This window comes from Prionailurus viverrinus, chromosome A3 (assembly GCF_022837055.1).
Source record: "Prionailurus viverrinus isolate Anna chromosome A3, UM_Priviv_1.0, whole genome shotgun sequence".
Taxonomy (NCBI): Eukaryota; Metazoa; Chordata; class Mammalia; order Carnivora; family Felidae; genus Prionailurus; species Prionailurus viverrinus.
The window spans coordinates 96,577,923-96,602,460 of record NC_062563.1 but is presented as its reverse complement, the minus strand read 5'-3'; the positions used below and the strand labels follow the sequence as shown (position 1 = coordinate 96,602,460).

The 24,538-nt window shown below is 35.2% G+C and overlaps 1 protein-coding gene across 5 annotated transcripts in view; it reads right to left on the bottom strand.

Annotated features, from left to right (window-relative positions):
• CTNNA2 (catenin alpha 2) overlaps nucleotides 1–24,538 on the bottom strand; it is a 1,116,199-nt gene that overhangs the window by 53,301 nt on the left and 1,038,360 nt on the right. For all 5 annotated transcript variants that reach the window (XM_047854186.1, XM_047854187.1, XM_047854188.1 and 2 more), the window contains exon 15: nucleotides 19,051–19,232. In XM_047854186.1, coding sequence (XP_047710142.1) covers nucleotides 19,051–19,232 — 182 coding nt within the window. The remainder of the gene's footprint in view (nucleotides 1–19,050; nucleotides 19,233–24,538) is intronic.

Below are 24,538 nucleotides of genomic sequence, written 5' to 3'. Positions count from 1 at the left end.
ATCTCAAAGCAACAGAATATACTTTCTTCTCGAGTGCACATGGAACATTCTCCAAGATAGGTCACATACTGGGTCACAAAACAGCCCTTCATAAGCATACAAGAATTGAGATCATACCATGCACACTTTCAGGCTATGAAACTTGAAATCAACCCCAGGAAAAAGTCTGGAAAACTTCCAAAAACATGGAGGTTAAAGAACACCCTACTAAAGAATGAATGGGTCAACCAGGAAACTAGAGAAGAAATAAAAAAAAAATATGGAAACAAATGAAAATTAAAATACAACAATCCAAATGCTTTGGTATGCAGCAAACGCAGTCCTGAGAGGAAAATACATTGCAATCCAGGCCTATCTCAAGAAACAAGAAAAATCCCAAATACAAAATCTAAAAGCACACCTAAAGGAAATAGAAGCAGAACAGCAAAGACACCCCAAACCCAGCAGAAGAAGGTAAATAATAAAGATCAGAGCAGAAAGAAACCATATAGAATCTAAAAAAAGTACTGTAGAGAAGATCAATGAAAACAAGAGTTGGTTTTTTTGAAAAAATAAACAAAATTGATAAACCTCTAGCCAGGCTTCTCAAAAAGAAAAGGGAGAGGACCCAAATAGATAAAATCATGAATGAAAATGGAATTATTACAACCAATCCCTCATAAATACAAGCAATTATCAGGGAATACTATGAAAAATTATATGCCAACAAACTGGACAACCTGGAAGAAATGGAGAAATTCCTAAGCACCCACACACTTCCAAAACTCAAACAGGAAGAAATAGAAAACTTGAACAGACCCATAACCAGTGAAGAAATTGAATCAGTTATCAAAAAGCTCCCAACAAATAAGAGTCCAGGACCAGATGGCTTCCCTGGGGAATTCTATCAGACATTTAAAGCAGACATAATACCTCTCCTTCTCAAGCTGTTCCAAAAAATAGAAAGGGAAGGAAAACTTCCAGACTCATTCTATGAAGCCAGCATTACTTTGATTCCTAAAACAGACAGAGACCCAGCAAAAAAAAAAAGAGAACTACAGGCCAATATCCCTGATGAATATGGATGCAAAAATTCTCTTTCATTTATTATTTAAGAAGTTCTTCCTTGCTGGAGGTGTTAACACTGTGGTAGTAATCATTTTGCAATATATATGTGTACAAATCAACTCATTGAACACCTTAAATTTACACAATGTTACAGGTTAATTATAGCTCAATAAAGCTGGAAAGTGAAAGTTCATCCTTATCCCAAGATCATAAATATCATCTCCCATTTTAGTCTAAAATTTTAAGGTTTTCTTTTCATATTTAGATATTAAGTCCACATGCAGTTTCTGTTTGTATAGAAGGAGAGGTAGAAATCACACTGTTCTTTATTTTTTCATCCCAGGAACCAAATGTCCCTGGACCATTGATTGAAAAGTGATTTTTTTCCTCTATAGTCTTTATTACGCTTAAATTATGTACCCTTTTTATTTTATAATTCTTCAGGAATAAATGCATTAGTTTAAAATGTAAATATAAGCCACACATATGTGATCAGTTAACTTATGACAAAACAGCCAATAATGTCCAATGGGGAACAGTCTCTTCAACAAATGGTGTTGGGAAACTGGACAGTCATAGGCAAAAGAATGAAACTGGACCATTATCTTATACTATACATAAAAAACAACTCAAAACGGATCAAAGACTTAAAACTAAGACCTAAAACCATTAAAACTCTGAGAGAAAACATGGTCATAAGCAACTTGACACTGGTCTTGAAGATTTTTTGGATTTGACAGCAAAAGCAAAAATGAGCAAGTGGGATGAGCTCAAGCTAAAAAGCTTCTGCACAGTAAAGGAAACTGTCAACAAAATGAAAAGGCAACCTACTGAATGAGAGAAAATATTTGCAAATAATATCTCTAATAAAGGGTTATATACAACATACATAAAAAACTCATAGAACTCAGTAGCAAAAAGGGCAAATAATCCAGTTTTTAAAATGAGCAATGTATCTGAATAGACATTTTTCCAGAGAAGATACACACATGGCCAAAGGGAGCCTGAAAACTGCTCAACATCACTCATCATCAGGGAAGTGCAAATCAAAACCACAATGAGAAATCAGCTTACACCTGTTAGAATGGCTATTGTCAAAAAGACAAGAAACGACAAGTCTTGGCGAGGATGAAGAGAAAAGGGAACTTTCATGTACTGTTGGTCAGAATGTAAATTGGTGTAGCCTTCATGGATAACAGTATGGAGGCTCCTTGAAAAATTGAAAGTATGATCCAGCAATTCTTCTTATGGGTATTTATCCAAAGAAACTGAAAACAATGACTCAAAGAGATACATGCACCTTCATGTTCACTGCATCATTATTTACAATAGCCAAGATATGAAAATTTAATGTCATCGAGAGAAGAATGGATAAAGTGATTATATTTATAAAGGAATGTGATTCATCCCTACAGGAACGAAATCTTGCCATTTGTGACAACATGGTTGGACTTTGAGGGTATTATGCTAAATAAAAGAAGTCAGACAGAGAAAGACAAATATCATATAAGCTCACTTATATGAGTAATCTGAAACAAAGCAAAGCAAAACCCAAACAAACAAACAAAACCAATCAACTAAACAAACAGAAATATTCAGATTCATGGATACAGAGAACAAATTGGTGGTTACCAGAGGCCAGGGGTTAAGGGGGTGGTGGAAGGTAAGAGACAGGCAGGCAGGCACTGAAATGGGAGAAAGAGGCACATCTGGGTGGCTCAGTCCATTAAGTGTCTGACTTCAGCTCAGGTCATAATCTCACAGTTTGTGAGTTCAAGCCCCTCATTGGGCTCTGTGCTGTGCTGCCAGCTCAGAACTGAGAGCCTGGAGCCTGCTTCAGATTCTGTGTCTCCCAATTTCTCTGCCCCACCCCATTCAGTCTCTCTCTCTCTCTCTCAAATATAAATAAGACATTTAGAAATTAAAAAACAGAGAGAGAGAGATGGAAATTAAAAAGTACAAAATCCCAGCTGTAAAATAAGTAAGTCATGGGGATATAATAATAATAATATGTAATTGTATATTTGAAAGTTACTAAGAGAGTAAATCTTGAAAGGTTTCATGTGAAGAAAAAAAATTGTAACTATGTATGGTGATGGATGTTAACTAGACTGGTTATTTTACAATATATATGGATATCAAATTTAAAACCATAAAAATAGACAGAAAGCATTATAATTACCCAGAAAAATAACATAAGAAAACTCTCAACTACTAAATAGAAGAGTCTAGATATTCATAAATACTTTAGGTACTAAAGTGAAGCTAAAGCCATATTCATTATTATTGCTTCATGAAAATGAATTAAGAACTGAATTAAGAATTAATCTGAACCCAGAAGTAAACCCTCATACATATGGCTAAAAGATTATCAACATGGGTGTCATAAGACCATTTAATGGGAAAAGGACAGTGTCTTCAACCAATAGTGTTTACACAACTTGATATCCACCTACAAACAAACAAACAAACAAATAAACAAAAAACCCTGATGTGGGACCCTTATCTTATACCATAAAAAAAATTAACTCAAAACTGATCAAAGACCTTAATGTAAGTGCTAAACTATAAAATAATATAAGAAAACATGGAAACTTCCTGACATTGGATTTGGAAACTATTTGTTACATATAATACCAAGAACACATGTAATAAAAAAATAGGTAAATTTTGACTACAACAAAATTTTAAAAACTTTTGTTCGTAAAAGAACACAACAGAGTAAAAAGAAAACCTGTAGGATCATAGAAAATATTTACAAATTATATATCTAACAAGGAGTCAATATTTGTAACATACAAAAACTCTTATAATTCAACACCAAAATAAACCAACCTGATTAAAAAAAATTGGCAAAGGCATTGAATATATATTCCTCTAAAAAATACATATATACAATGGGTAGTCAGCACATGAATAATTCACTAGTTATTAGGGAATGCAAATCAAAACAAGTGAGATACCATCTCACACTCATTAAGATGGCTATTATAAAAACAAACAACAAAATAAAGGCAGAAAAGAGAAAGTGTCGGCAAGAATGTAGAGAAGTTAGAACCTTTGTGCACTGTTAATGGGAACGTAAATGAGGCAGCTGCTATAGAAAACAAGACATTGGTTCCTCAAAAAACTAAACATTAAATATCATATTATCCAGCAATTCTACTCCTTAGTATATACCTGAAAGAACTGAAAACAGGGTCTCAAGAAGGCAGCTGGACACCCACGTTTATAGCTTTATCCCCAGTAGCCAGAAGGCAGAATCAATCAATGTCCAACATGGACGAATGGATAAAAAAAATATGATATATACATAAAATATAATATTGTTTAGTCTTAAATAGGAATGAAAGTCTTATACAAGCTACAACATGGATGAAACTTGAGAACATTATGCTCAGTGAAATAAGCCAGTCATCAAAAGACAAATGCTGTATGTTTCTAGTTATCTGAGATACTTAGAGTAGTCAAAATCATAGAGACAGGAAAGAGAATGGTGGTTGCCAGAGGCAGGGGAGAGAAAGGGATGAGGAGCTCGTGTTCAGTGGTACAGAGTTTCTGTTGCAGAAAAAAAAAAATTCTAGAGATTGATGGTGGTGACCAAGGAACTGGCCCCATCATGTGTATAGCATCTAGTCTCAAAACAATGACTTACACCTTTTTGTATTTCCCTACTTTAAACCAGATTTGCTATTTTAGGCATATTAAAAGGTGCTTTGAGGAATCTTGTGATCTTAAAGACAGAAACCATAATACTGCTCTATCTGGGACATGTTTTTAGTTTTAATTTTTTTTTTTGAGGGGGAAGGGGAAGAACATCAAGTCATAGAATTGGCTCTGTCATACAGATTCATGTAACCTTTTCTACTATGATAATATGTCATTCTTATATAAGGGTCAATATTTGGAAGCTCTCTCAGGAAGTGATCACTCAAAAAAAAAAAATAAAAAGAGAGAGAGCGAGAGAGAGAATGTCATGGAAAACTATTATTACTACATCACTGGTATCTACATTTACCAATGAATTCACATTTATTTCATGAAAAGGTAATAGGTGTTAATATGACAAATCAATGTGCAAGTACATTTTGAGTTAATGTACTCAGTACCCAGAATTCTTAAATTCTTAGTTATTACACACCAAAAGGTTTATTTGCTATAGCTTTCTCAATACCTCTAACTTGTCAATGTACTGTAACTCTCCAATAATGATATAAAGCATATAGTAGTGTATTTTCAAATGTATTGCATCACAGAAGCTTCTTTCAAGAACCAGAGCTCAAAAAAACATGCTTGGAAAATCTATCTTCATCAACCAGCTGATGCAGTATGACATGAAAACAGCATAGTAGAAAAGCTGAATGAATGTGGGGAATAATGAGGAATCAGTGAGACTGCAGGAGCATGACTTGAACTCTTCAAGGAAATCACATTTATCTCATGGCTTTGAAGTTAAAGTAAAAATATGTACAAACTGAGAAATAAGTCTAAGGGTCAGTAAAGACAGGCCTTGAGTTCTTGTCCAAGATCATGTTGCAGGAAAAACCTTGAATTCACCTCCTGCATGGTGTCTGGGTGCCCTCACTGGCCTATTACCTCAGAGGGCTTTGGGCCCTTAGCTCATACCAGCCCAAGCTGTCTCACCAAAGTAGCCCTAGAGTGATGCATACTAAGACACCATTGGTCAGTGTGCACTCTTCACCCAAGTGACACAGGTGCAAAGCAGCCTGGAACACTCAGGCTTGCACCACTTCGGCTCCAGATGATTTGTCAGGATACCCCAGGCACAGTCTACTTTAGGTGGCTGTCCCACCAGTGGACTCCCCTACAAAGATCATCCTGGGAACCCCTGGCCCATGCCCACCTCAGCTCCAGCTGCTTAATCAGGAGACTCCCTGGACTGAGCACCCCAAGATACCCCAGCTGCACCGCTTCAACTTCAGCTGTCCTACTTGGATGTCCTCTGCATAGAAAGCCCCAGGAACTCCCAGCTTGCACCCACTTCAGCTTCAGCTCTTCTGCCAGCATGCCGTATGCATAGAGAGCCACCCAAGCCCACACCCACTTCAACTCTGGCCATTGAACTAGGGCAGCCCCAGCATGGAGTTCTCCAAGACCCTCACCCTTCACCAACCACAGCTTTAGTCTGCCAGCTGAAGACACCAAGCACACACAGTCTAAATAGGGGATAACCATACATAAGACCATTCCTTCACATTTAGGAGAAGTAGCTATTCTGCAAAATTCATAGAAACAAAGTCAAGCTTAATGAGGAGACAGAGGAATCTCCAAATAAAAGAACAACACAAAGCCTCAGAAAAAGTCTAAATGAAATAGAAATAATGAATATACCTTATAAAGAGTTCAAAGTAATGGTCACTGGACAGGAGAGAAGAATGACAAAACTTAGAACTTCAACCAAAGGAAAATTTAAAAAAGAACCAGAATGAAGAATACAAAAACCAAAAAGAAAAATACACTAGAGGAGTCAACAGTAGATAAGAGGATACAGAACAATGGGTTAGTGATCTAAAAGACAGTACTGGAAAGCAACCAAGCTGAATAGCAAAAGAATAAATAAAATTTAAATTTATATTTAAAAAAAATGTAATTATGTTAAGGGATCAATTTAACAATACTGAGTGAACACACATTTGCATTATAGAGGACACAGATGCAGAAGAGACAGAAAGGAGCAGATAACTTATTTGAAGAAATAAAAACTAAAAACTTGTCTACCCTGGAGAAAAAAACAGACTCAGGTTCAGGAAGCACAGAGAGGTCCAAACAAGATGAACCCAAAGAGGCCCACACCATGACACATAATAATTAAAATACTAAAGACTAAAAAGAAAGAGAAAAATTTTAAAGCAGCAAAAGAGAAGCAACTAGTAACACACAAAACAAACCCTGTAAGACTATCAGCTGCTTTTTTGGCAGAAACTTTCCAAGCCAGACAGCAGTGTCATGCTATATTCAAAATGCTGAAAGGGAAGGAAAAAAAAAAAACAAACAACCTACAACCAAGAATACCAGGCAGTTATCACTCAGAATTAAAGGAGAGATAAAAATTTTCCACACAAAAATTAAAAGAATCCATCACTACTAAAACAGCCTAACAAGATGTGTTAAGGAAGCTTCTTTAAATAGAAAAGAAAAAGCCATAATTTGAAGAAAATTATAAAAAAAAACTTCAATAGCAAAAGCAAATATACAGGAGGAAAGTAGATCAATCACTTATAGAGCTAGTACAAAGGTTAAAAGACAATAAATAGTACAATCAATTGTATGTTAAAAATTAGTTACAAGGAAGTCAAGCACAAGAAAGATACCTGAAAAGACCACAAATACATTGAGGTTAAATAACATGCTACTAAACAATGAATGGTTCAGCCAAGAAATAAAATAATAAAAAAGGTACATGGAAACAAATGAAGATGATAACACAACAGTTCAAAACGTTTAGAATGCAGCAAAGCAGTGCTAATAAGGAACTGTATAACAATACAGTCTGACATCAAGAAGCAAGGTAAATCTCAAATAAACAAAGTAATCTTACATCTAAAGGAGCTAGAAAAAGAAGAAAACCTAAAACCAGAAGAAGGAAGGAAATAAATGATACACAATTAAAAATAAACAAACAAATAAATAAATAAATAAATAAAAAGAAAGAAAGAAAGAAAGAAAGAAAAAGAAAGCATCAATGAAAGCAGGAGGCAATTATTTGAAAAACAAAACAAAACAGTCAATAATACTGATAAACCTCTAGCAAGACTTATCAAGAAAAAGAGAAAGGAGTAAAAAAAAATAAAATAAAATCACAAATGAGAGAGGACAAATAACAACCAATACCACAAAAATATATAAAATTATATTAGAATACTATGAAATATAGGCCAAGGAATTGAATGACATTGAAGAAATGTATAAATTCCTAGAAACATATAAACTACAAAACTGAAACAAGAAGAAATAGAAAATTCAAGCAAACCAATAACCAGTAAAGAAATTGAATAAGCAATTAAAAAAACTCCCAAAAAGAAAAGTCTAGGAACAGATGGCTTCACAGGCAAATTCTACCAAATATTTAAAGAGGAGTTAATACCTACCTATTCTTCTCAAACTATTCCAAAAAAAAAATTTTTCAGAAAAGAAAGGAAAACTTTTAAATTCATTCTATGAGGCCAGCAATACCCTGCTACAAAAACCATGTAAAGACAACACCAAGAAAGAGAACTACAGGCCAATATCCCTGATAAACATAAATGAAAAACCCTCAACATAACACTAGCAAACTGCATAGAACCATACATTAAAAAAAAATCATTCACTACAATCGAATGGGATTTATTCCTGCATTGCAAGGGTGGTTCAATATTCACAAGTCAACCAATGTGATACATCACATCAATAAGAGAAAGGATATAAGAACCATACAATTATTTTAACAGATGCAGAGAAAACATTTGACAAAATAAAATATCTATTTATGATAAAAACCCTCAACCAAGTAGATTTAAAGGGAATATACCTCAAGATAATAAAGGCATATATGAAAAAGCCACAGCTAACATTATCCTCAATGGGGAAAAACTGAGAGCTTTTCCCATAAAGCCAGCAATAAGGCAAGGATGTCCAGTCTCACTACTTTTATTCAACATACTACTGGAAGTCCTAGCCACAGCAATCAGACAACAAAAAGAAATAAAAGGCAACTACATTGGCAAAGGAGAAATAAAACATTCACTATCTGGAAATGACATGATACTTTATATAGAAAAACCAAAGACCCCACCAGTAAACTGCTGGAACTGATAAATTCAATAACGTCACAGGATACAACATCAACATATCAAAATTGGTTGAATGTCTGTACATCAATAATGAAGCAGTAGAAAGTGAAATTAAGAAAACAATTCCATTTACAATTGCACCAAAAATAAGATACCTAGGAGTAAACCTAAGCAAAGAGGTGAAAGACCTGTACTGTGGAAATAACAAAACACTGATAAAAGAAATTGAAGACAACAAAAGAAATCAAAAGACATCCAAGCTCACAAAATGGAAGAACACATTTTGTTGAAATGTCTATACTACCCAAAGCAATCTACATATTTAATGCAATCCCTATCAAAATACCAAAAGCAATTTTTTCAGAGAGCTAGAACAAACAATCCTAAAATATGTATGGAACCATAAAAGTCTCCAAATAGCCAAAGCAACCTGGAAAAAGAAAAGCAGAGCTGGAGCCATCACGGTTCTAGACTTCCAGTCCTGTAGTCCATATTACAAAACTATAGTAATCAAAACAGTATGGTACTGGCATAAAAATAGACACATAAATCATAGAACAAAATAAAAACCCCCAAAATGAACCGACAACTATATGTTCAATTAATCTTCAACAAAGCAGGAAAGAATATCTTATGGGCGGGGGCAGTGTCTCTTTAACAAATGGTGTTGAGAAAACTGTACCACTTTCTGACACCACACACAAAAATAAACTAAAAATGGATTGTAAACCTAACTGTAAATGTGAGACTTAAAACTATAAAATCCTGAAAGAGAACACTGGCAGTAACTTCTTTGACATTGGTCATACCAACTTTTTTCTAGATAGATGCCCTAAGGCAAGGGAAAAAAAACCCAAAAATATACCATTGGAACTTCATCAAAATAAAAACAATCAACAAAACTAAAAGACAACCTACAGAATGGGAGAAAATATTTGCAAATGACATATCTGATAAGGGGGTAGTATCCAAAATATATAAAGAACTTATATAATTCAACATCCAAGAAAGAAGTAATCCAATTAACAAATGGGCAGAAGATGTGAATATACATTTTTCCAAACAAGATAAGATAAATGAACAATAGACACATGAAAAGATGTTTAATATTATTCTTCATCAGGGAGATGAAAATCAAAACTACAATGAGATATCACTTTGCACCTCTCAGAATGAGTAAAATAAAAAACACAAGGAACAACAGGTGTTGGCAAGGATGTGGAGAAAGGGGAATCCTCTTGCACTGTTGGTGGGAATGCAAATTGGTGCAGCCACTGTGCAAAACAATGTGGAGGTTCCTCAAAAAGTTAAAAATAGAGCTACCGTACAGTGCAGCAATCACACTACTGGGTATTTACCCAAAGAATAGAAAAACACTAATCCAAAGGGATATATGCACCCTTATGTTTATAGCAGCATTATTTACAATAGCCAAGATATGAAAGCAGCCAAAGTGTCCTTTGATGAATGAATAAAGAAGATATGGTATACACACACACACACACACACACACACACACACACACAACAGACTATTATTCAGCCATAAAAATAATGAAATTTTGCTATTTCCAAAACCTAAATAGAGGAAGAGATATAATGCTAAGCAACATAAGTCAGAGAAAGACAAACACCATATTATTTCACTTATATGTGTAATTTAAGAAACAAATGATTAAGGGCAAAAGAGAGAGAGAGAGAGACAGAAACCAAGAAACAGACTCTTAACTATAAAGAACAAACTGATGGTTACCAGAGAGGAGGTGGGTGGGGGCATAGATTAAATCAGCAATAGGAATTATTCAGTGCACTTGTGATGAACACTGGGTGATATACGGAAGTGTTGAATCACCATACTGTACACCTGAAACTAATATAACACTGTCTGTTAAGTAACTGGAATTAAAATAAAACCTAAAAATTAAAAAAAAATAGTTAAGGGGATTTGCAAAATAAAGACAATGTAAAATATGATTACATACACACAAAATCGGGGGGGGGGGCAATAAAAATGAAGGTGTTTAGAATGTGTTTGAACTTAAGTAACCATCAACTTAATATGGGCTGCTATATACTTAGGATGTTATTTTTGAATCTCATGGTAACTGCACAGCAAAACCTAGAATAGATACACAATAAAAAAGAGAAAGAAAGCCAAGCATAACACTACAGAAAGTTATCAATCACAAAGAAAGAGAGCAAGAGAAGAAGAAAGGAACAGAGAAGAACTACAAAAACAACCAGAAAACAATGAACAAAATGGCAATAAGAATAAAAATATCAATAATTACTTTAAATGTAAATGGTCTACATGTTCCAGCAAAAGAAATAAGGTGATGGTATTGGAATGGATAAAAAGAAATTAAGACCCATCTATATATTGCCTACCATAGACTCACTTCACACCTAAAGACACATACAGATGTAAAGTAAAGGGATGGCAAGAGGTATTCCATGCAAATAGAAGGGAAGAAAAGCTGGGGTAGCAATACTTATATCAGACAAAGACTTTAAAACAGAGTGGAACAAAAGACAAGGAAAGGCATTACACAATGATAAAGGAGTCAATCAAATAAGAGGATATAAAAATTGTAAATATCTATGTACCCAACAGTGGTGTACCTAAATACATAAAGCAAATATTAGTAACATAAAGGAAAAAATTGACAGTAATACAATAATAATAGGAGACTTTAACACCCTAGTTACACCAATGGATAGATCATCCAGGCAGAAAATCAATAAGGAAACAATGTCTTGGAACAACAAATTATACCAAATGGACTTAACAGACATACAAAATATTTAATCTAAAAACAACAGAATACCCATTCTTTTCAAATGCACATGGAATATTCTCTAAGATCACATGTTAGGTCACAAAACAAGTCTCAGTAAGTTTAATAAGACTGAGATCACATCATGCATCTTTTCCAACCACAATGGTATGAAAATAGAAATAAATTATAACAACAACAAACACAAAGAAATAAGAGCACAAATATGTGAAGGCTAAACAATATGCTATTTAACAACCAATGAGGTAATCAAAAAATCAAAAAGGAGATTAAAAAATACATGGAAAATGAAAATGGAAACACAATAGTCAAAAACATTTGTAATGCAGTGAAAGCAGTTTTAAGAGGTAAATTTATAGCAATGCAGGCTTACTTCAAGAAACAAGAAAAACCTCAAATGAACAATCTCACCTAACACCTAAATGAAGTAGACAAAGAAGAATAAACACAACTCAAAATGAGTATAAGAGAGGAAGTAATAAAGATCAAAGAAAAATAAATTAAAAAGAAACTAAAAATAATAGAAAACATCAATGAAACCAAGAGCTGGTTCTTCAAAAGATAAACAAAATCATTAAGACTTGGGCCGGATTGGAGGGGAAAAGGAGAAAGGAATAAGAAATGAAAAAAGAGAAGTAACAAGTGACATCACAGTAATACAAATGACTGTAAGAGACTACTACAAAAATGTATATGCTAACAAATGGATAACACAAAAGAAATAGATAAATTTCTAGAATATTCAATTTTCCAATATTCAATCTGGAAGAAACATAAAATATGAAAGATAATGAAACTGGATCAGTAAGCAAAAAATTCCCAACAAACAAAAGTCCAGGGCCAGATAGATTCACAGGTGAATTCTACCAAACATTTAAGGAAGAGTTAATACCTATTCTCTATAAACTATTCCAAGAATAGAAGAGGAAGGAAAACTTCCAAATACATTCTAGACGGCCAGCATTATCCTGATACCAAAACCTGATAAAGCACTACACAAAAGGAAAGCTACTGGCCAATATCCCTAATGAATTCAAAAATCCTCAATATTAGCAAACAACATTGAACAATATATTAAAATAATCATTCACCAAAATCAAGTGGGATTTACTCCAGGGATGCAAGAATGGTTCAATATCTGCAAATTGATCAGTGTGATACATCATATTAACAAAATGAAAGACAAAAATCACATGATCATCCCAATACATACAGAAAATTATTTGAAAATATTCAACATCTGTTCATAATAAAAAAAGTACTCTCAACAAAATGAATTTAGAAGGAACATGTATCAATATAATTAAGGTCACAAATGACAAACTCACAGCTAACATCATACTAAGTGGTGAAAAGGTGAGAACTTTTCTTCTGAAATCAGAAACATGACAAAGTGGTGCCTGGGTGGCTCAGTTAGTTGAGCATCTGACTTTGGCTCAAGTCATGATCTCACAGTTTGTGAGTTTGAGCTCCATCTCAGGCTCTGTGCTAACAGCTCAGAGCCTGGAGCCTGCTTCGTATTCTGTGTCTCCTTCTCTCTCTCTGTCCCTCCCCTGCTTGTGTTCTGTCCCTCACTGTCAAAAAATAAACATTAAAAAAATAAAAAAAATATATGACAAAGATGTCCACTCTGTTTCATTCAACATGGTATTGGAAGTCATAGCCACGTCAATCAGACAGGAAATAAAAGGCATCCAAATTGGTAAGGAAGAAGTAAAACTTCCATTATTTGTAGATGATGGGACATTATACTTGAAAACACTAAAGACCACCAAAAAACTACTAGATATATAAATGAGTTCAGTGAAGTTGCAAAACACAAAATCAATATACAGAAATCTATTGCATTCCTATACACTAATAATGAAATAGAAGGAGAAAATAAGAAAACAGTTCAATTTATAGTTGCACCAATAGAATAAAATACCTAGAAATAAGTAAGGAGCTGAAAGACTGGTACTGTGAAAACTATAAAATAATGAAGAAAAAAATTGAAGATGACACATATGAATGGAAAGATAAAACATTCTCATGGATTGGATGAATTGATATTGTTAAAATGTCCACACTACAAAAGCAATCTGCCAATTCAATGCAATCTCTATCAAAACACCAATATTATTTTTCACAGAACTGGAAAAAATAATTCTAAAATCTGTATAGAAACACAAAAGACCCTGGATAACCGAAGCAATCTTGAGAAAGAAAAAACAAGCTGGAGGTATCACAATCACTGATTTCTAGTTTTATTACAAAGCTATAGTAATCAAAGCGTATGGTATTGGCACAAAAATGGACTAGTACATCAATTGAACAGGATACAGAGTCCAGAAGTAGACCCATGCTTATATAGTCAATTAATATGAAAAAGGCAGGGACAATATATTGGGGAATATATTGGAGAAAAGACAGTCTTCAAAAAATAGTGCTGGGAAAACTAAATAGCTATGTGCAAAAACAATAAAACAGGAACACTTTTCTTACACCATACACAAAAACAAACTCAAAGTGGATTCAAGACCTAAATGTGAGACATGAAACATCAAACTCCTAGAAGAACACATAGGCGGTACTTTTTCCAACACTGGCCTTGGCAATATTTTTCTAGTTATGTCTCCTCAGGCAAGGGAAATGAAAGCAAACACAAACTATTGGGACTACACACACACAAAAAAAATCATTTGGGGCACTTGGGTGGCTCAGTTGGTTAAGCCTCTGACACTTGATTTCGGCTCATGCAGTGATCTCATGGTTAGTGAGATCAGAGCTCTGTGCCAGGCTCTGTGCTGACAGTGAGGTTCTCTTGAGATTCTCTCTCTCTCTCTCTCTCTCTCTCTCTCTCAAAACAAATAAATAAATTTAAAATAAATCCTTTGCACAGTGAAGGAAACTATCAAACAAACAAAAACAACATACTGAATAGGAACATATATTTGCAAATGATATAGCCAATAAGGGGTTAATATCCAAAATATACAAAAAAAAAACCTCATATAACTTAAATAATAAAAAAAAGAAAAACAGTCCAAATGAAAAATGGGCAGAGGACCTGAATAGACTTTTTAAAAAAAAAAATTATTTATTTTTGATAGAGAGAGACAGACAGCAAATGGGTAAGGGGCAGAGAGGAAGGGAGACAGAATCTGCAGCAGGCTCCAGGCTCTGAGCTGTTAGCACAGAGCCTGATGCGGGGCTCAAACTCACAGATCACGAGATCATGACCTGAGCTGAAGTCGGATGCTTAACCGACTTAGCCACCCAGGAGCCCCAATTTTTTAAAGAAGATGTACAAATGGCCAACAGACACAAGAAAAGATGTTCCCTATCACTAATCATGAGAGTAATGGTAACCAAAACCACAATGAGATATAACCTAACACCTGTCAGAATGGCTTGAATCAGAAAGACGAAATAATAAATGTTTGGATATGGGAAAAAAGGCACATTTGTGCACTGTTGGTGGGAATGTAAATTGGTACAGCCACTATAGAAAACAGTATAGAGGTTTCTTTAAAAATTACAAATAGAAATACCCTATGGTCCTGTACTTTTCCTACAGGGTATTTACCCAAAGAAAATGAAAATATTAATTCAGAAAGGTATACGCACTCCTATTTTTCCTGCAGCATTATTTGCAATAGCCAAGATATGGAAGCGATCCAAGCATCCATCAATAGATGAATAGACAAAGAAGATGTGATACACACACACACACACACACGTTACTCAGTCATAAAAAAGATGCAATCTTGCCATTTGCAACAACATGGATGGATGTAGAGTATATTATGCTAAGTGAAACAAAAGAGAGAAAGACAAACACTGTATGATTTCACTTATAGGTGGAATCTAAAACACACACACACACACACACACACACACACACACACACACACACAGACCCCTAACAAAATAATCAGAGACAGACCCACAAATACAGAGAATAAAGTGATGGTTGCCAGAATGGAGGTGAGATGGGGGTACTGGTAAAATGGGTGAAGGGGAGTGAGAAACACAGGTTTCTAGTTATGGAATAAATAAATCATGGGGATGAAAGTCTCAGCATAGGGAATATAATCAATCGTATTGTAACAGCACTGCATGGCAATGGATGGTAGCTATACTTGTGGTGAACATTGCATAAATACAGAATTGTCAAATCACTATGTTGTACACTTGAAATTAATGTAATGTCATGTGTCAAATATATTTCAATAAAAAAAGTTTTAAAAGGTAGGCACTGTATAGCAAAATCAGTACTTGTATTTTTTTTTCTATGAACAGAAGAGCTAATGAGAGAGCTGGTGTAAAGGGAGGTAGACGGTGGCCTTTTAATGGCCAGGTGTGACATGGAAGGGACAGAAAAGGGTCAAGGGCTGAAAGCAAAAACTAGCTAAGTGATACCTAGACTGAGGTACTGAGTGTCTGCACTAAGGCAGAAATTAAGTTTGGGAAGAATGGGGTGATTACATGTTTTCTGAGCCCAGTGCTCAGCATTTTACAGTTGACTGTACCCTGAAAGTTCCTTTTCTTAGCCTAAATCCTTTTCCTTACAGATCAGAAGTTACAGTTGGTCTCAAAAGACAGCTTTGTTCCTTGCTATACAATTAAACTTAGGTTTCTTTTCTGAGCTGCTGCCATCTGCACACCTTATGTTATTGGGACACAAGACTGGTACATGCTATTTCTTACTGAGAATGACATCAGAAATATGGAGTCACCCTCTGCAGGACAGTGCTTCTGCCACTGCCCATGAAATAGAAGTCAAGGACTGAACAGGAAAAAGACATGAGGCATAATTAGTTTTATCCTCCATGAAGAAGTTATTTCACAAATAATGAGGCAGAACCTCTCCAATTTTAATAATAATGGACTGTATATCATTGAGATGACTGAATCAAATTAATGTTAGCTACTGGTAAAAAATAAAACAACATGATAATAAATGCAAAGGGCTTGTTTTTCTTTTTTTTTTTTGCCCTCCAGATGCAATTTAAACATATGATTTGAGAAGAGTCAAGTTTCAATTCCTAACCAGCTATCTTCTTTCCTTTAGAGAATATAGTACATAGGGCTTTTTACAGTATACAGCTAAAACTATTCTTCCTTGAAGTAGAAAATGCTGGGGCAACAATAATAATGATAATGCATACGGTTAAGTAGAGAACTCAGGTGAGAGTCCACCAAAAAATGGCTCAAGTCAGCTTCATCTTTTCCAGAGAGGCTCTGCAGATGTAGATAGCGACAAATACTCAGATTCCCGTGTTCCATTTCCAATTCACGCCCTCGTCTGTTTCTCTGGCCGTTAATTACTGGGTTCCTCCCTTTGCCCTCACAAAGAGGCATGAAACTCCTCATCAGGTGGTAGGACAAATGATAATCAGTGTTATCCTAGACATTTCATTACTCAAATAAGCATAAAATGATTATATGAAATCCCTAGGAAATTGAAGTGGCCTTCTTTTTGCTTTTAAAACTATACTTTGACTAATAGAAAGTCTGTTTTATCTAACATCATCTAACAAGACCCCCTCAAATATATCTCTCTTCCATGACCAGTTATATATAATCTAGAGCATTATAAAATGTTCTTCTGATCTAAACTAGCAACTTGACTAGATTCATTATTCACTTTGAACTAATGAGATTATTTTTACAAGTGATGTTATTAACGGATTGCATAATATCTATCAGATAAAATACTAATACCATGTTGAAAGCAAGCAAATTAAGTCATCACAGGCCTAGAAAAGCAACGACTGAGACTGCCAGAATAGTCTGATTTGTAGTAAATTCATACTTAGCTATGAAGTATCCTTAAGTAGTAGCTCAGACTGTTTTTTCCTGCTATTATTTTTCGTGTGTGAAATAAATTTGTGAAGCCGAGAAAGACTAACCGGATGTACAAATTTGAGCTTCTAATGAATACAATGACATTTAAAAAGTCTCAGGGGCGCCTGGGTGGCGCAGTCGGTTAGGCGTCCGACTTCAGCCAGGTCACGATCTCGTGGTCCGTGAGTTCGAGCCCCGCGTCGGGCTCTGGGCTGAGGGCTCAGAGCCTGGAGCCTGTTTCCGATTCTGTGTCTCCCTCTCTCTCTGCCCCTCCCCCGTTCATGCTCTGTCTCTCTCTGTCCCAAAAATAAATAAACGTTGAAAAAAAAAAAGTTTTTAAAAAAAAAAAAAGTCTCAGAGGTCACCTTCATATTACTAAAGTAATTCCAGTGAAGTCAAAAACAATTTAAAAATATTTAGAGAAAGGCCCAGGCAATGTCATTAGTATATATTGGCCAGAGGCAAAGGGTAAGGGGGATGAGGCAGAGATATTCCATATTTTATTACGTAAAATCAATTGTAGCCTTCTCCTATTAGAAGCATTCAATAATCCTTAAAAATATTGTCACCCATAAGGTGATGTTTTGGCATTACCATATATCTTACATAGTTTTATAAACAAATATCATGTTTAATCATTAAAATATCTTGATCATGTGCATTTGTGTTTCCAATGGAAAAAAATTGTAATACAATGATAGCTTATATTTGTATAGCAGCATAATTTACAACTGCTTTACCTCGTTGGATTTTAAAGCTCTCCTATGAAGATTATAAGAAAAGCATTATTTCCCCATTTTGCAAATAAACAAAGACAGTAAGAGGCTGGTCTAAAATCACCTGTATTCAGCTTCAAAATCCAGGGATTTTTTTCATTGAGCTTTGCTCTCCCTTGATTTGCCCTTTGTGTAGTAGGAAGGGCAGAAACGTCACCTCCCTTTAAAGAGGAGATTAAAATTGCAGTGGCAGAAACAGCAATGACCCCAGTGAGGCAAAGCCTCCCGACAAAATTCTGACTGATCTCTTGATTTATTAAAAGCACTGCTTACAGCAAAAGGGAATAAAACTTATACAATTTTTAATTTCCCTGTCAAAATTATGGGATCAGATTGTGGAAACTGAATCTTTGTATGTAAGGGTAAAACATGAGCTGAGATCAATGCTTGATCATGACTTCGCATTCAACCTATTACATGTATGTATGCACACACAGATGTATAGATGTATATTTTTTTCCCCAAAGGAATATAAACAAATCGTTCACCTTATCTTGAAAACAGTATTTAAAAACATTGCAAAACAGCACAGAACAAAAATGAGTCACTCAACTCCCAGGGGTTAGATTTTATGACTGAGTTGGTATAATTAAAACAATAATAATCACAAAAATGAATCTGTCCTCCTTGACTATCTGCTAAGAATTAGGTCCATATCATTTTGACTTACACATATAAATTTTATAATACCACTACCTTGCTTTGATGTAATATTTTAATTTTTCAGCAGGCTCTCACATGCTAATATACACTGTTACGCTTCTGGGTTTAATGAGAAAATCATCTTCCTGTCTCTGGGCCTCACCTTGTGAAGTCTGTCATTTCCATCATGATCATACACATCTGCTTGGCCAGCACAATTATATCATTGCCGCTGTCATCCCATTTGGCCACTTCGGCATCCAGCTTGCTTTTCTCTTGGTGGAATATCTCCACCTGCTCAGCTATTTTTGCCTTCTCCTCCTGCGGTAGTTGTGCCATGATGGCCTGTGTGGGTTACAGAATAAGTGTGACTAATATTGACAAAGTAAAGTAGGTTGACTCTGCCTTAAGTTAATGGCAAAGCCAGACCCCGACAAGGTTTATAGGCTGCCCCGCCATTCCAGAAAGTACGTTTTCTCCATCCCCAGGAAAGCAAAAGCATAGACTGGTAACATCCCCCAAATCCCCGTCCCTATTCCTATACACACACAAAAATAGAGAGATCCAAAAGGTATGTGCACATTGACAGTAACAGAACTTCTGTGTTGCTTTGATGACATATGTTTGTTCAAAAGAATCTATTCTTGACAATTTTTATATTTGGTCTCAAGAAACTTTTACCAGATGAAAGAATGCACCTCTTTCAACACTGAAATCTGTTCAGAGAAGGAAAAAAAAGAAAAAAGGCTTTCTGTCGCTGGAAAGAAGAGGAATTTTAAACAATATCTGAGCATCCAAGTGGGGTGGAGAGAATTTCCATAAGTGTTAATGAAGGAATGCATGATTAGACACCAAACAATCCCCTAACCCAAGGCATTTCAGGGATGGCATACCTATTCCCAGCCCTCTTCCATCTTCCCTGTGGAAATTCTGAGATAACCATGACTCCCTACAGAGCCTATTAGTATGCAGAAGTAGAAGGTATGATGGGATAAAATATAGGTTTAGGAAGTAAAGGTCGATTTTCAAAAGTTGCTAGGTAAGGGAATGTAGAAAAGCAAGAACTACAGCTGATTCTCATTATTCATGGAATCTTTCTATACAAATTTGCCTACTCTCTAAAATTTATTGGCAGCCCAACATCAATACTTGTGGTGCTTTCTCGTCATTCACAGACATGCAGAGAGTTGCAAAAAATTGGGTTCACCTGTCAGGCCTATTCACAGATATGGTTGAACAAGGAATTCTCTGTCTTTTCGTTTCAACACTGAACAACAGGTCCCTTCTGTCGTCTATTTGGTGCCATATTTTCCACATATTTGTACTTTTTATTGGTAATTTTGCTATTTAACATAGCCCCCAACCATAGTGCTCAAATGCTTTCTAAGTGTCCCTAAGCACCGAAAGGCTGTGATGTGCCTTATGGAGAAATATACATGTATTAGACAAGGTTCATTCAGGCATGAGCTACAGTGCTCTTGTCCATGAGTTCAATGATAATGAATCAAAACTATAAAGCATATGAAAGGAAACATTCGTTAAACAAGATTCTGTATTTATTGGTTGAAATAAAATGTTGAGACCAGGAGCTCTCAGGAACCTAACACTATTTCCTCTAAAAGCCATGACTCCATAGCTGCTAATTAAGTGTTCATGGTGATGTTATAGAATATAGGTACCACAAATAAAGACAATCAACTGCATTTGGTAAATACCATGTATGCATTGCCCTGAATGCAATGTCTGGAATCATTTCATTCCATCCTCATAGAACCATGTGTGACCTGTTTCATAGAAAGGAGCATGTGGATAAGTATGACAGCACTAGTAACCCTCTGGTTCTGGGATATGTGTGTTCAGTAATGAAAGCATGATTTGGGAAACTTAAAACTTTTGCAAAGGACAAGTAAAATAACACATACAATAAAGCCTTGCTTCCTAAATTATAAAGTTTGTCCTAATGTAAGTAAATTATTGGGAAGAAAGGTTGTTGATTTCTAGTAAAAATATCAATGGACATAAACTCAGGAAAACTGGGCTCAATGGGCTCTATCACTGACTTAGGTTAAGACTTAATCGCTACTGGATCATATTCTTAACTTCTTCAGATCTAAGAATAGTAAAAAATTACCTCAGGGTGTTATAGTGGACAGCAAATGAAATAACAAAGGTGTTGTGTTTTTTCCAAAAAGAGAAACGAAAGCATCTATGGGATTATTGTTAATATATTAGTATCATGACTATATTAGTTTTCCTTTCCAGCTACCCCTTGAGCTCATTACTTAGTTGCTATGAAAGAGAAGGGATGGGCCCAGAGTCTATGTTACTATACATAAATAGACAATTGACATGATTCCTTGAGTACAGAAATGTATACCAGGTACTATGCTAAGAGGCTTATGTATGTAAAAAAAAAAACAAAAACAAAAACAAGAAAACAAAAAAAAACCAATCTACTTAAGCATTCTACAAGATTAATAATATTATTACCACTATTTTATTAATGGTGATACTAAGACCCAGAGAAATTAAATTCTCAATATTACACAACTAATAAGCTGTATGTATAGGATTCAAACCCAGGTCAACTAACATCATACTTAACTACCGTGTACAAGTGGATCACCATGCACAACCATACAGATTTGACACTACACAATGATCCCATTCCAGTGGGGCAAGTATTGCTGAAATCACAAGCATTGTTCACCAGGCTGGATGTCCTAGAGATGAGACTTTATTTGCCTGAGTAAGGGATCTCTTTGTATAATTTACATGAAGGTGTCCTCAGACAAATAGCTGCACAGATACATCTTACTAATATATAGCCATGTGTACAAACTTCCATGCAGGCATGTGTGTGGCTTTATATAACTAACATGTAAGTGTCTGTGTATGTGTATGTGAGTGTCCATGTGCATATACACAAATTGCTATCCATATTTAAAAAGTCAGACTGGGACAAATACTATATGGTTAAAATACTATTTTTGAAGAATATTTTAAAGTACTTTAAAAACTATCAAAAAGGTGGCTGATATGCCAAAGAGTTGATTATAAATTCAAATATGAAATACTGTACTAATAACAAGACAGCTATCCCATTGCATTTGAGATAGGTATGGATTTGCAGAAGTTAAATATGCACTTTTTTCCTGAAGCATCCCTGTCTGATGATCTGATGCTGTCCTAGATTAATTTGTCGTCCTCATATAAAACTGATATTCATGTTTTACTTAGACCTCAGAAGTCCTAACTAGAATTATGTAAACCATTCATTAGGGGCTTTTCTGTAGAATAATCTGTAAAACTACCCACCAGACCTTCAGACTCTATATTCAATACCCAGATGGAAAGCAATGAAACTTTCATTGTCTCAAAAGGGTTAATTTGTGCATTGAAGGGTGTACACTTTTCTTTGAACTCTGTCACATGAGTTTCAGTTGTATAATTTAGGATTTGAGTATTAACTGCCTTGTTCTAATCTCTAATTCCTATTGATGCCCTACTTTTGACTTCTCTCAGAGCTTCCTTAGGGTAGAGGCCTCAGCATCCTGCAAACAGTAGAAGCTCAATATATATCTTCTGATTGACTGTGTAACCATTTTTCCACTCACTGCATCAACAGAGTTCAAGAGAAGTTACTAGAACTGACAAACATTTTCTAAGGGCACAATTCTGAAGAAAAAAAAAATGGCCCCTTCAAAGCAGATTTGCAAAAGAACATGTTATTTTGACTCTAGGGGTGCTCAACCCACATAATGCACTTAATGGTGTGTGACTTGGGTGCAAGTGTCATTACATTTGCTTCTGCTTATGTAGCTATCGATGAGCCAAAGCCTTTTCCTAAATATTCTTAAAATGCTCCTGGCTTTTAAAAATTCATAATTGACCTTTTCTGAAACTGGAATCTTAAAAAAAGGTTATCTATAAACAGTAGATCACAAACTGCAAAATTTGCAAGTTAATCAAATTAAAATTCAACACATGCGTTTTAATTAGGTCTTATCAATGTAACTCAGCAGTTTGAAATGTTAACACATTAAAGTTTTAGCTGGAAAAAAAAAGATGACTACATTCAAATCAAGTTGAATAGAAAATATATAATATGCAATTGTTCATTCCCTCAAACTAAGGCAACATGAGAAAAATGATTTTCATGGCCAAGAGGAAAGGGAACAAATCAGCTTTTCTGTATCTGTGATGTGATCACCTGGGGTGGTCTTAGAGTTTCTGCTGGTTCTATGCATAGTAGCCAAGCACAGCTCCAGAGATTGGCTGATCTGGGGCCCCATATTGTGGCATCAGAGACTTTAATCCACAAAATTCCCTGCTTCCTGATCCCAGGCTCTCAGCTTTTCTTCTGAAGAGCCAACCATTTTTTTGTGATTGAAATTATAAACTCTACTTATTAAACCAAAGTGCAAATCACTGATACAAGCCAACAATCACTCTGCCCAGAATTTTTTCTTCAATCTAAATCTCAGGAGCTTTTGATATGATTATTTTTCCAATCTCAAAGAGAAAAAAATTACTTTTGGAGTCTATGAGCCTCCAAACTGACAAGTGTTAGTTCCTTAAGCCAGAGTAAGAGTCTAACATTTAGGCTTAAAGTACATCTTTATAAATAAGTGATTAAAAGGGCTAAAACTCAATGTGTCAATCTCTGCTCACTTGGTTTTAAAGCAGAATAATAAATATAAGTAGTTAAAGAATGGGTCCTTTGACTTTTACCAGTCTCAGGCCCTGAAGTAAACAGGAAAATTGAGTTAATTATCCCACTAATTCAAGTAAAAACTTTCATGATTTCCTAAATTGTCCATGCTCTTTTAGGTTAAATTATTTGACCAGCCTTCTAATGAAAAACTGCCTTATGCTATAAGAATTATCATCATCATCATCTTTATCAACTTCATATTATGTGACACATCTTATGATACAAATTTTATCATGCAGTTCTCCTAATCGGACATCATGAGGTAGACAGTGGAGGAGGAGAGGAAGAGAGAGAAAGAAAGGGAGAGGGAGAGAGAGATAAAGCGTAGAGAGGCTAAGAAAGTTGCCCAAAGAGACACAGCTTGATCAAGACAATATTTAAAATCAGGTCTGTATGACTCCAAATTATATATTCCATCACTAAGGTTAAGTGCCCAAAAGTTTTCATTGACCAATTTTAACTACGTCAACCTGTGAAGAAGCAGTTTTTAAGATGTCATGTCTAGGATCATAGGGTCTGATTCCTCCTACATTTTAGCAGGGTATGATAATTCTCTGCCTGTCCCTCTCTCAACAAAATACTGTAGAGAAGCATCAGATAGGGACACATAAAGGAAATAATCTAATTTCAGAATTTGGGAGCAATGTTAGAGTAGGTACTAAAAGCTTTTCTCCTACCTTAACCTCCTTATAGATTAATTTACCCTTTCAGAGAGGAAGAATTTATCTGAATGCAAACAAAAAATAAGGCCGTTAACAAGGAAGGACTGACTGATACAAAGGGCAACTACCTCTGTCAAAGACAACTTTGGTCTCCTTCACAATTTTGACCAAGTTAACATACTTCTCTGGTCAAAAGTTCGACCATCTGTCATCTCAGCAATTCAATGCACCCTCTTATTTCCAACTTACAGCCATAATTCTAGGTCTCTGAT